Source organism: Sinohyriopsis cumingii, chromosome 8 (assembly GCF_028554795.1).
Source record: "Sinohyriopsis cumingii isolate HCF-2022 chromosome 8, ASM2855479v2, whole genome shotgun sequence".
Lineage (NCBI taxonomy): Eukaryota > Metazoa > Mollusca > Bivalvia > Unionida > Unionidae > Sinohyriopsis > Sinohyriopsis cumingii.
In genome coordinates, this window is record NC_142968.1 from 104,348,773 (window position 1) to 104,362,401 (window position 13,629).

The following is a 13,629-nucleotide window of genomic DNA, read 5'->3' on the forward strand; positions in this document are numbered from 1 at the left end:
ATTATACGGTTCGTTAAGGACATCTAGGATTGGAGTCCAAGCTGATTACTCGGTTCGTTAAGGACATCTAGGACATTCAATTTTGCGGTTTCCTTAGCTTTTTATAGGTGCTTCGTAAGTGAATTATTTATTAATACTTTTATAAAATTGAATGATATGTTATGGGTTTTTATGTGGTGGCTTCTAAATTTATTTAGCTAGTTACTGGGTCTTTTGGTTTTGTGGGGATAGTAATTATATTTTGTTCCTAAGTCCTGCTGAGTCAATGAATTGATTCATATTTTTATATGCTGATTGTTTATTTTTATTAGAGTCCATAAGTAACTCTGGGTATGTGTGTGGTGATCCAATCTCCTTTTGGTTTTTGATAAATATTTTCCAAGCGGGTTGATATTTTGGGCATGTATTGAATACATGGTGTAGATCTTCGGTGGTGTGGCAGTTAAAGCAGTTAATGGTTGCTGGTTTGGGTCCTATAAACCTTCCAAAAACTGCTTGCTAGTTTAGTTTTTCCAGTTATTATCCTGTTTATGGTTTTCGGTTTGTTCTAAATAGGGACCCTTAGGTAGCTGTATGTTCCTATCTACGGGTTTTGGGGTTTCATGGTGCTTTTTACCTTTTGTGGAGGAGTTCCAAAAATCTTGCCATGTTTGGTCTATATATGTTTGTGCAAAGCTTAGTGCTTGTGTAGAGCTATAGTTGAGCTTGATAGAGTTAACTGTCAAGTGCTGAAAACATCTCCAATATTCTTCAGTCATAAGAAAATTATCTACCGTGGTAGACATATTCAAGTCACATTATAGCCATTTTTACTTGCAACCAACACAAGATAAGAAGTCTTCTGGTGGATTGGTTTGGTTTTGCAGGTTTAGCGACTTTTTTCAGGACATGATAGGCTTTACATGGCGGCCAGTGGTGGAGGAAGAACCTATGAAAATCCACTGGAAGCTACTGGCAAGCTTTCTCGCATATTCAAGTGGACAGCGGTGAAATGTCAGTGTAAAGACAAGCACATGAGACTACCTGGCCACAAAAACAAGATTTTCAAGATGTCTTCCATGTTGGCCAAATTAGACATGACATTTGCACCATTTCTATTTAGGACAAAGTTGACATCATGAGAAGTCTCGGTGAAAGCAAAACGTCAATATGGCCCGCCATCTAGAAGTAGAGATAAAAACATTTTCAAAAATGGCCCTTGTTGCAGCCATATTGGAAGTCACATTAGCACCATTTTCATTTATGACCAACTCCACATCGTAAGTCTTGTAGTCAAACCCTATGCTGATATAACCAGCCATTCAGGACAATCAGTGATAACAATATTTTCAAGATGGCCATCGTGGCGGTCACACTGGATGTGCGAGCAGCATAATTTTCATTCTGGTCCACCAAGACATCATAAGATGATTGCTGTGACAGCCATATTAGACATCAGACCAACTTAGGACCAACCAGATATCATAAAAAGTCATTATAGTGCCAAATTAGCAACCCAAATTGTGTATTAGAATCCTTCTTATCATTCAGCCATGGTAAGTTACAGTGGTCCAATGACACTGACAACAAATGCCCTATTTGTGTTGCCACGATGTAAAACACTAAACCAAACTAAATTTTTAGGAAAAACCAATGATGATATGGCAATAATTTAATAGAGATTGCAACTGCTTTAGTGACCTTTATGGACATCAGATCGGCACAATTTTCATGCAAACCAGACATCATAATAAGTTGTCAAGTGAAAACCCTGTCTCAATATGACTTTCCAGTCAGGAGAAGTGATAAAGAGACTTTCAAGATGGCTGCTGTGGTGACAAACTACCATGTGATTAATGTAATATGTAAAAGTTTCATAGCGCTGAAGTAGCAATAACAAATTTGTGTGAATGGATGGATCGACAGTGGATGACAGATAACAGACAATACCGTAAGCTCTCTGGGTCTATATCCAATCTAGATAATAAAACTAATTTGTAAATAAGTCGAAATAATAGAAAGAAATGTTACCAACTGAATTGATCTGCTCAATAATAATGACGAAGCTATTGTCACAAAAATGATACCCATCTCTTCATTCATTGGCGAGAGACAAAAATCTCTTACCCTACTCACCTGATGGACTCGCCACGTTGTGTTGCTCCATTGCAGGACTCGTAGATGTGCTGTTTGATGTATTTGTGCTTTCATCTGTTGTCTTTTTGAAAAAATTATGCTGCAAAGCATAATACGGTGTTATCCTGGTCTTTGGGTCAAAATCTAACATTCTAAGAATCAAGTCCTTGAATTTAAGATAGTCTGCAACAGTGTGGCCAGGTTCACCTGCTCGCCTTCCGCCAGGTCCTCCAGTCTCTGCCCCAATAACATCGTGAAGCTTCCGTGTCCCTGGATGCTTGTACTGCAAGGTAACACATTGTAATATTATGTTGAATGTGTTATTAATAACATCAGATGCATGTTTTATTTAACCTTTAATACAAAATCAAAGATAATCATATATTATTAGGTCATAAATTCCTCTTCAAACTCTAGTTGTTTCCCCTCTTTTCAGTATTGGCAACATTCTGATTGTTGTAATATTTTCAACTATCAAAAAAATCTGGCTATTATCAATGTACACTAGCATATATGATATTCTGAATACAAAATACTATTAGCAGTAAACTTCCTAGTTCATTTTTCATTTTCCAGCAAGCAATTGACTGGCATATCAGAACTGTAACTACTCCATCTACTTGCTTTCAAGTTGAACTGTAAATGTATGGCATCCCACCTGCTGTCAAATTAAGTTCAAGATGAAGTTTAGTTTTATAGTCTTCAAAATTACACACAAATACAGGACAAGTAAAATATTTGCAGGAAGCGTAAAAGTTCCAAGCTACATGCCCTTTAGGGCAAGTGGCTCAATGAAAATTAGTAGAACTGGCAAATGCACATTTCCAAAATATGAAATGAAGCTGATTTTGGCATCAATTCCTTTACTGTGCTGTTTAGGTCATGCCTAACATTATGGTCATAATATGCCTACTGATAATACACTGAGGCACAAACATGGCTTTTTATGGGAAGCAGGATACCACATCTGCACCCTACCATTTTATTCATGAATATATTATATTCTTAAGTATTTCTCTCCAATATTATCTTTACTCTGGTATAATCTCCGACTATGCATCCTCTGCCGTCTTGCTGTTAGTATTTTTTTTTAGCATGTTGACATATCAGATTAGAGCTACTTGTACATATAATCACACAATATTCCCTAAAAACAGAACCATTGTTGCCAAGTTGCATATCAGTGAAACACTTCATTACACCCATTTTTAATATCTGTTTGATATTTACTTTTGATACTTAGTGTATCATTTAATTATGTTCTTCCAAGATACTTGGTGATGCTGTGTTAAGTCAGTGATGTAGAGCAATATAATTTATTTACATAACAGTGTAGACTTTTTCTGCCCAAAAGTGGCAAAAAAGTGAAAATTAGCAGGCTTTGATGATGCTTCAGATGTGAGGAACTAAACAGATGCTTCAAGTTTGGTAAAATTCAACCTACATTGTCTTAATGTATAAAGCTTCACACAAAACATTGCTTTAAAAAAACAGTATTTTGGTTGGAAGCGGTTAGTACTTATAATCCTCCTGTGAAAAGTGGCCTTCAAGCATACCTGTTTCAAGCATCCCACACCGCTCCAGTAGCCTAGTGGTTAGTGTGTCTGTCTCAGAAGCGGGAGGTCGTGGGTTTGAACCCCTGCAGTCAAACTAAAGACTTACAAAAATGGTACTAACAGCTGCCTCGCTTGGCACTTTGCATTAAGAGCTATTGTTAGAACTGGTCGGCCTGGTGCCAGGATAATGTGACTTGGTGGGACATCATGCTACGTGTCTGCGGCATGATGCCCCAGTGCTAGACATCACGATAAACTGCCACGCGGCAGACATTGTAGTGACATGACTGAAAAATTGTTAAAGCTACGTTACAAATCCTAATCACACACATAAACATCCCACTGAATTGAAGTTTAATTATGACACCTATAGTAAAATCTGGGACACTAAAATTGTTAAAGGACAGTTGTTGTCGTTCTAGGGTTTAACGTCATTTTTCAGCACAAGATAGGCTATACATGGCGGCCAGTATAACTGGTGGAGGAAGAACCCTGGAAAACCCAGAGAAGAACCACCGACCCACGAGAAGCTACTGGCAGGCTTTCCCACGCTAGCCGAGCCTTGGACTTGAACCCACGCAGACAGAGGTGAGATGGCAGTGATCCGTAACGGTGAGCGCTTTAGACCACTCGGGGCCCCTTAAAGGACAATAAATCTTAAATAAATTAACAGCAAATCTTTCATGAAAACATTCATCTCCACCCACCTCTGCCCTAACTTAACACAATTAAATAACTTGCATGTATGCATTGAGTTTAACAGTATTTCAGCATAATCTGGCATTATAATACCGATGAAAAGTTGACAACTTTTGAAAGAATGCAGTCAGTATAACAGATCTGATTCTACATTATAAGGACTGTTTTAAATTAAAAGTTCAAATTTAAAAATGCAAAGGATGCATTTGCAAAATAACTTTAATATAATAAGATAAACCTTTCCAAATTAACATAAGCATTTAGTGGTACAAGATGAAAGAACAAAAAAATACTATCCTGAAAATACAAAATCAAATCTGTTATGCTGACTGCATTCTTTTCAAGATCTCTGGTGATGCATCAACAAAACGATTTTCGATTTAGGTCACATTAAAAATGTTTCATCTCACAGAAAGAAGATATACAATTGCCAAAGAATGTGTTCTGCTGTCAAAGGACACAGGTAAGGCATGCACTCTGGTCAAGGTTCAAAGGATATATGTAAGGCATGCACTCTGGTTGAGGTTCAATGGACACGTGTATGATATGCACTCTGCTGAAGGTTTAAAGGACACAGGTAAAGTATCCACTCTCTTCAAGATTCACCTGTTAGGGGTGTCCTGTAAGCAAGCAGCACAATACAGCCTCATCAAAGCAATTAGTTCTCTAAGACAAGTGCCCTTCTCTAATGATGGGCTTGATGTTCCAAAGCTTACCTGTAGTTTCATTCCACACATTTTCCAAGTATACACAGAAAATACCAATTCAAAAACACCAAAATTTAACTTGTGTTTTACTTTTGGTAAAATTTTATTACATAAACTGTGTGTGGTCAAATGGTCAAGTGACATTCAAATTCAACTCCAGGGATTCTATATTTGTGAAGTATAAAACTGAGTTGTCAATAGCAATAATGAGCTACATTTCCCATAGTTGTGGGAGTGTAGTAATCACTACTTACCTTTTTCCCATCCTTTGGTTTTTTACATACATAGGCTCCATCTGGTAACTGGTCAAAATATTTCCTTGCCTTAGGAGCCTGGTCTAAGAGTTGTTTTGGAGGTATGCCTAAGACTTCAACAATTTTCATCATCTGATCAAACTGAAAGCATAAATGTTAGTGGTCTTTGAAATTAACAAGTAAAATAATGGAGAATGTTTCGATAACAAACAGTTTATAGCATAACCTCATTTTAAGTCAATACTGTCCCAAAAACTAAATATCTTGCATATCAAGGAATTCATGCACTAGTCTGAGGTAAGGCAAAACTTTTGGGCTGTTCCATTTAAACGCACATGGTATCAAGGTTAGGGTAAGGTCTAATTTTCCTTATATTTTGATTTGGCAATTCTCCTATATCCAGTTAAATGTACAAGATCCAAAATATCCCATATAAAAAAAGATCACAAGGAAACAAGAAGAATCAAAATAAGAACAAAATTATTGACCAGCCAAGACAAAGGAATGGACTGTTTCTGCCATGCTATGACTAGACAATTCCACTTTAACAAAGTTAAGTGGATATCTATGTTAGGAATGCAATGTCCTACAATACCCCTGTAAATAATGAATTTTACTAATTGCCCCTGGACAATTCTGTTATTCAAACTGGCTTCCACTTTCTCTACAGCAGACCCCACACAAGCTGGGATTTAACCATTTGTATTTGAAAAATCCTGGGTGTGTGGGAGAAATACAATGTGCATACATTTGTATAAATTATTCTACTAATGATTCTGACCATTACAAAATGATGATGAAATTAATTTAAAATCTTCAATGGCTCATTACATTTATACCAATCTTCTAAATAATAATAATAATAATAATAATAATAATCCTTTGAACAAGTTGTCATAAATCCAGTCCGTTCTGAGAAACTGCATCTTAATCCTAAAAAAGCGACTTATTATTTATCAGCAATTGCTTTTTGTTGTTCAACACCATTTTTAACACAAGAGGCATTGAAAACATTATGGCTATCCAACACAGTAAATTTGACATTACACAATACATTCACTCATACGCCAGTGAATCTCGATATTGTGACTAAAATCAACAAATTTTCCCTCAACAAATTTTCAAATATTTTTCATTTGAGCCTAAAATAGTACACATTTCTAAACAACTACCTCAACTGAATCTGCAAAAAGTGGATATTTCTAAAACAACTACCACATTGGAACAGGCAAAAAAGTGGTAGTTTCAAAACACCTACCTCATTTGAGCCTGCAAAAAGTGGTTCTCCAGTGTGCATTTCTACAAGGATACAGCCTAGACTCCACATGTCTATAGCCAGATCGTATGGAATGCCAAGCAGCACCTCTGGAGAACGGTAAAATCGACTCTGAATGTATTGGTATATCTGAAAAGCAAAACAATTTATTTTCATTTATTCTCCAAATTCTCTTCATAAATAACCAGTCTGAAAAACTCATGCAATCAAACTCTGCATCAATCAACAACAAAAAAATTCTTTAAAAAATCTAGAACAAATCTCACTCATCTTTGAAATTTAAAGACAAATAGGTCTGATGATTTATAATACAATGTTTCCTAAAAAAAAAAAAAAACAGCACAATAGTGTTCTGCTCATTTCCTTACATACCAAATATTACTCATTTTCTAAGTCTCATCTTTACAACGCAATTCCTGAAAATAATGAATCCTCACATTTATAGGGCTCCCATTAACAATGTATTTATCTGAAAAGAATAATTATTGTACATTAAAATAGGCTACTTTTACTTGAAAATGCTTTATCTTGTCTCTTAATTCCCTTGGAAAACTATTTAACAAATCTAATGTAGAATATAATTATAAGATCTAAAGACTTGTACAAATACCACTTAGTAGATGGTCTTCATAGCTAAACATTTACAACTGCATTTTATTCAAATAGATTTTTCTTTAAAATAGCATAAATTCAGATTCAACAAGCAAAATTAATTGTACAAAAAAAATGGATACCAGTCAACTGAATAAGCATAAGAAACACAGACTCCAAAAGAATACTGTATGTACTCGTGTCCATGCATGGTCCAACTCCAAGCAAGACTGATTCACCAGTACATTATGAGATGTGTGGTTTAGCATGTGATAGGCCATACATAATGGCCAGTATATTTGGTGGAGGAAGAGCTCAGGAAAAACTACCAACCCACACTGATCAAGCAGAGATTTTAAGCCACATGGGCTGAAATGAGATCATAGTGACCTGTAAGGGAAGTACCTCACACCACATGGCCACCCTGAGCTTACCACATAATGGAAACCACTCCCAGTGAAATGATCTGGACGCCCAACTTTACATTTTGCTATTTATTACTAGTCCTATCAAGCCAAGAATTTCACAGATTCAATGGAATGTGAACAATCAAATTTTAAAAAAAAGACTTAAAAATCTAGATTTTTGACCAAATTAGTCACCTTTTTTACTCTAATTGAAATAAATTATCATCTTCATACCATTATACACGAAGTAATGAACAGCTGTTATTTATAATGCCCGACTTAATGAAGAAAAGCATAAAGATGGTAAAAGACAAGAGTACTCACCCTTTGCCCTAGCTGGCATGAACTTCCAAAATCCACTATCTTGATTGCACTTCGTTTAGGATTACACAATAATATATTTTCTGGCTTTAAGTCACAGTGAATTATATTTAGTTCTGGTGTGGCTAAAAATAGTAGCGCTGTACACAGCTGCTGAGCAAATTTTCTAGTCAAATTCAACGAAACTCCTCGAAAGTTTGTGTTCCGTAACAAATCATACAAATTATATGATAATATTTCAAACACTAAACACAAGTGGTTCCTGAACATGAAATGTCTCTTCAATTTCACTGAAAATAAAAAAAAGCATAATTTATTAATGACACCAAATTAATAAATAAACTGACAGTACAGCTTGAGAAAGGTACTGCAGCAAGGAATATGTGGATCAATAAACAAAAGAGCTAAATTTCAGGCTTATCAAAACAAATTATTTTAACACACATCGTAATTATCAAAATAATGTGTTCTGTCTGTAAGGCAGTATGGAAAAATTACTACTGACAGGTTTGATGACAATCTGAAATAGACTCCTACTTTCTACAGAAATAGCTGGAACTTTTTCATATGCTTATACTGTACTGATCCATATCATATCCATGACATTTCACACTTTTTTTTAGGGGGGAGGGGGCAGTTATTGATAAGCAAAGCTTGAGCACATGATAGATTAAATATGAACTTAAACTGGCTGCAGAAGAAAGCTAGTTTGCTTATAACAAGGAGATCAACGAAAGCAACAAAAATGCAAGGGTTTTCGCACCTTACTTTGATAAAGGTAGAGAAGTTCACACACCTGAAGGAAACCCAAGCTCCTGTGAAGTATATGTTACCTACCTTTACTTACCTGAAAAATTTATATGCAACTTCTTACCACAAGTTTACATTAAAATCATGATGATACCAAACCTGACCTGATACACCATTTTAAAAAACTTTTTTCATCATAACTGAACAAATATAATTACTTAAATGCAAAGAATGAATGAACATGTGAATAAACTAAACAATCATCAGATAATTATCAGTTTGCAAAGAGCTGCATCTTTCAGTGTGCTGAAACTTTGGTACAACTTGTCGTATGTATGAACACATCGGGTTGAAACGCAAACATAAACCCTGATCTGCCATTCCACAAGACATTGGCAGATCAGGGTCAACATCTTCTTTCTACTACCGATTAGTCGTAACAAACTTCATGGAGCTCTGCCACCAATCTAGACGATAGCAATTATGGGGTCTATGCAGTTAGCGGTTAGAGGTGAGTGGTGAGTATATACAATAAGCTGTTTTCATGTCTGCATATCATACAATTTTACAAAACATGTTACCTATATAATATTTGTTTTCAGCATCGTGTTTATTCATAAGCTCCAGGAGTTTAACCTCTATCTGGGCCTGGTTCAGGAAAGGTTTTTTGTTCTTGATGATCTTAATTGCAACCTGTTCCTGGTCCCCATGATCATAGGCCTTTACAACCTGCATTAAGACAGAAAAATAATTACATACACAATGAAGCAGATGTAATAGCTGTTTTCTTCTTACGTTGTCTCCCTGAACGACTGACACATCACTCCATTTGAAGCAAAGCCCCTCAAAGAGGGGCATCATCTAGATAAAAGGTCTGACCCCTCTTAAGACAGGCCATCCCTATTTTGAGACCAACTTTCCACTGCCTGAAAGGTCAGCTTTAAATATCTTAGAAATGTAGTCCAAACGTATGCACTTAGTGATACAACTGAAGATCTCATCGCAACAAAACAAATCCATGTTGCAGAAATCTGTAATTAAATCAATAATTTACATGTAAACTAGAAAAGGTTTGCACTGAACAAGAATACCAATCCCAAAAAACTAGGAAGACGTATCTGTAGATATCTGGCAGATTGGAACACAATATCCCCATCCAACATTCATACAGGAAAAAAATATAACAGAAAGTCTTCTACCTTTAAACATGCCAGAGGTACGTGGAAATAAACAAAATGTAGGATATATTCTAGAATTATCTTTTAAATACAAATTAAACTGAAACAAAACTGGCTGAAAATTAGTGTTTCCCTTTACCCTCATTTATGCTTCAAGAACACCCAAATTTTGTATTTGACCCCCAGTTTTGATGCCAAGTTCATTTTTTTTACTCAGTCTGACCCCCTAGTTCTGACAACAAGGGGAATTTTGACTACCAATTTTGCATCCCTAAGGGATTCACTGAAAATAATGTATTAGTTGCAATCCCTACCTTTATTTGTTCAATAAATACCTCCTATATTTAGAATATTCCCCCCACACACACACACACAGAGTTTTTGTCAGATGCTCAGGGGGTTGGGGGTTGTTTTTGTTGCAGCTTCAATATCATTGCTAACAACAGACCCTGTAAAGGACTTAAAATCTGTATTGACGTTCTTGAAAATCAAAATGTAAATGCTCTCCCTTTGTAAAAAGGATTTATATTAGAATCCATATAATTCCACATCAGTGACATGCATATTATCCAGGGTCATGATTATAAAAAAAATAATTGTTGCTTTCTTCTAAAACTTGTTGAGCTAATAAAAAGAATTTCCATTGTAAAGGAATCTCATACATTGCCCACTGACAAGAAATTACATTTTAGGACAAAGAGATGACTGTGTATACAGACAGCTGCTGTACAAAGAACTACCTGATGCCACTATAATATAATCATAGACCAGACTGTTTTAATACTACCCTGAATCTGTTTGATCTGAACTTATCAAAATCATTCAAAGCCAAAATAATAATTGAGAAAATATCAAGAAAACTGGAGCTAAGGAAGCTATTCTTACAAATCCTACCAACAAACAAGACATGCATTTTTTTTAAAATTGCAATAAGAAGCAATATGCACCTAATTTAAATCTGGAATACAATGTTCATCTGTAAAAAACGATTACTTTCTTGATTCAAACTGTAAGATTTTTAAACTGGACATATTATCTCTTTTACTTCATCAAAAGCGGGAGTAATCGTAAATATCTCACAAAGTAGGTGATATTTATGTTGAGATCCACAGGTCGATCAGTTGAAGACCATCTCCAGATTGAAAAAATCTTTTGCTAAATTTGTTGAACAAGCACTAATTCATCAACAGCCCTTTGAAGTTGGTCTGCGTTTTTTGTCAAATCAAAATGTTATGGTTATTATTATGTCCCTTTTCATTATGTTTACTGTAGCACTATAAACTCTTAGAGTGAATGGACATGATACGATTGCAACAAATTTCTCTGATTAAATAATGAAAAAGAATAAGTCTTAATTTTAGTAATTGCAACAGAAATCCTCTGAAATTACAAAACACCAACAAGAATTATACAAGGCCTTTTGTAATCTTTTTTAATTAACGGCCTTGCTGTTGTGGAAACAAATGTGATCTCAAGCACAATGCACCCACAGATTAGAGTGTATGTTGTTTCTTCTATTATTACTCCTAATATATTGCACAGACCCAGATCTGCAGGTGCATTATGTGACAACAGATCTATGTCTGTGCAGTTTGCAGTTGGTCTGGACTTATAAGTATAGATGGTACTTCAGGAATAATTTTTCTGAAATTTATTAATAATTTACAGTTCAAAAGCCGACAAGTCTTAAAAGTTAACTTTTCAATTCTTTGTAATAGAATTGCTACAAGATCTAGTCTGCACAAAATACCCACAATTTTTTTTCTCAGCAAATTATAGTTTCTAAAATTTCGCATCTTTTAAAAATACCACAAAACTTCTACAAGTTTCATGCAAGAATGAAATCTAATTTTATACTTTAATCCTTTTTTTTGTCCATCAAGAGCGATTAATTAGTACAGGCATGTTTTAAAAAGGTCGATTATACATCACTTTCACGTCAAAGGGATCCGTGTATATTGTACCTCAATAGAAACAGCTTGTATTGTACACCATTGCAATTGGCATGTATTTCTTTTACACCAAATCAGTCTGCATATAATGTGTAAATTTACCAGCCTGTATAGTATCTATATATAATTATCTCTAACTGTAGCTATGAAACTACCACTGATAATTAAAGCCAAGAATTTCCTGCACTAGCCTAAAAATACAACATTAAAAAGAAGAAATAACATATCTACCGTAAGCAGAACTTTTTTTGTACCTCTGTAAAATGCAAATGTCTTGTCCCAACGTCATCCCTTTTTATTACCCCCCCCCAGGTGCATTGTTAATTATTTCAACAAGATCACATCTTGTCATATTTTTGTGATATTCATATAAAGGTGTAATAAATAATATTTTCGCACCTGTCCAAAGGAACCTTTCCCTATTAAGGAGTCAATTTCATATCTTTCCATCCACTTCTCTCCTGGATTAACTATGTAGTCATGATTAGCATCATCATAACCATCGTTATAGACATGCACATTGACTTTTCCCTTCTTGTGACCGCTCTCATCACCCTGGGCACCACCAGGAGCAGCTCTACGCTTCTTTTTTGCATAGTAAACCTACAAATAAAAACATGGTAATCTTTTAAGTAGCCTGTATATTCTTTAAAGTAGCCGAAGTATGCATTCTATTTGGGTTTAACCCTTTACCTCAAAGAGCATAGTGACAAAGTGCAGCTTGCTATACATAGAACACAGGTTACCTAGTCGACCGCATACGCATAGCTTGCCTGTGAACTATTAAGCAATGTAGTGTATGTTACGTTTAACAGCAATTTTAACCATTTTACATTTTTGGTACACATCTATTACATGTGGAACAATTTAAGAGTAAAGTCCGATTGTTATAGCTGTGTAATTATTTATCACGGAAGAATCTGTTATGTGCTTTAAAATCTGGAGAGAATTCGTTCACTGTCATGTCAGTGAGGCCGTGTGACCAACCGTAGAGCTGCCCTTTCTCATACTCGAAATTTACAAGTTTTTCATCTGTGTCTACATCACTAAGTCATCTAAATTTGATAATTTATAAAAACTAATTGCAGCCTATATCAATATCAGAGCCTTTACCTAGGTTATTGAATCTTTCATAGTTGTGATTCTAATCATGAAAACTTCGTAAGTACTGAATGAAATCCGCGACCGCCATTTTGGAGAGTGAAGATTACGACCCAGTTACTTTAAATAGCAGATATCGACCAGTACATAAACAGTGACCACGTGATCTGACGTAATTGTCATTCACAGAAATGAATGTAGTATCTAATAAGGGGTTTTCCCCGAAGGTGGCACTACGAAAACCGGCTTAAAATAGCTGATGTTTACAGCAGATGTCAAAAGGCGCTTCTATGGGACTTTTGTAGAAGCGTCAAAAGTCACTTAGATGCGACTTTTGTAGAGGCGTACAAAGACAGTTGTATGAGGTAAAGGGTTAAAGGCAATCATATGTGGGATTAGATGGCTTAAATGATACTTTTTTACACTAAACCTGCACTGAGAAACCACCTGTCTTGCCAGACCAAGTTCAGATGCAGATTTATTGATTATACATAGCTGCCAACCTTCCAGGCTCACAATTAGTGAAAGTAGGGATAAAAAGTCGTGAATTTAGACAAGAATTCGTGAAAAATACCATGACAATAACTCCATCCACTCTGACCACTCCGACCGTCAATACTACACTATATCAAGTTCGCAATATAAAACTAAAACACTACATATATGCAGAAATATTTATTTATCAAGACATGATACTGTGACAGACTTAAACTTCCTCAACT

The 13,629-nt window shown here is 35.4% G+C and overlaps 1 protein-coding gene across 6 annotated transcripts in view; it reads right to left on the minus strand.

The window, feature by feature from the left end:
- Nucleotides 1–13,629, minus strand: part of LOC149794293 (dual specificity tyrosine-phosphorylation-regulated kinase 1B-like) — a 96,080-nt gene that overhangs the window by 11,843 nt on the left and 70,608 nt on the right. For all 6 annotated transcript variants that reach the window (XM_089968451.1, XM_089968446.1, XM_089968445.1 and 3 more), the window contains 6 exons: nucleotides 12,206–12,409; nucleotides 9,258–9,405; nucleotides 7,930–8,216; nucleotides 6,590–6,736; nucleotides 5,332–5,472; nucleotides 2,116–2,398 (listed from right to left, as the gene is read on the minus strand). In XM_089968451.1, coding sequence (XP_089824577.1) covers nucleotides 2,116–2,398; nucleotides 5,332–5,472; nucleotides 6,590–6,736; nucleotides 7,930–8,216; nucleotides 9,258–9,405; nucleotides 12,206–12,409 — 1,210 coding nt within the window. The remainder of the gene's footprint in view (nucleotides 1–2,115; nucleotides 2,399–5,331; nucleotides 5,473–6,589; nucleotides 6,737–7,929; nucleotides 8,217–9,257; nucleotides 9,406–12,205; nucleotides 12,410–13,629) is intronic.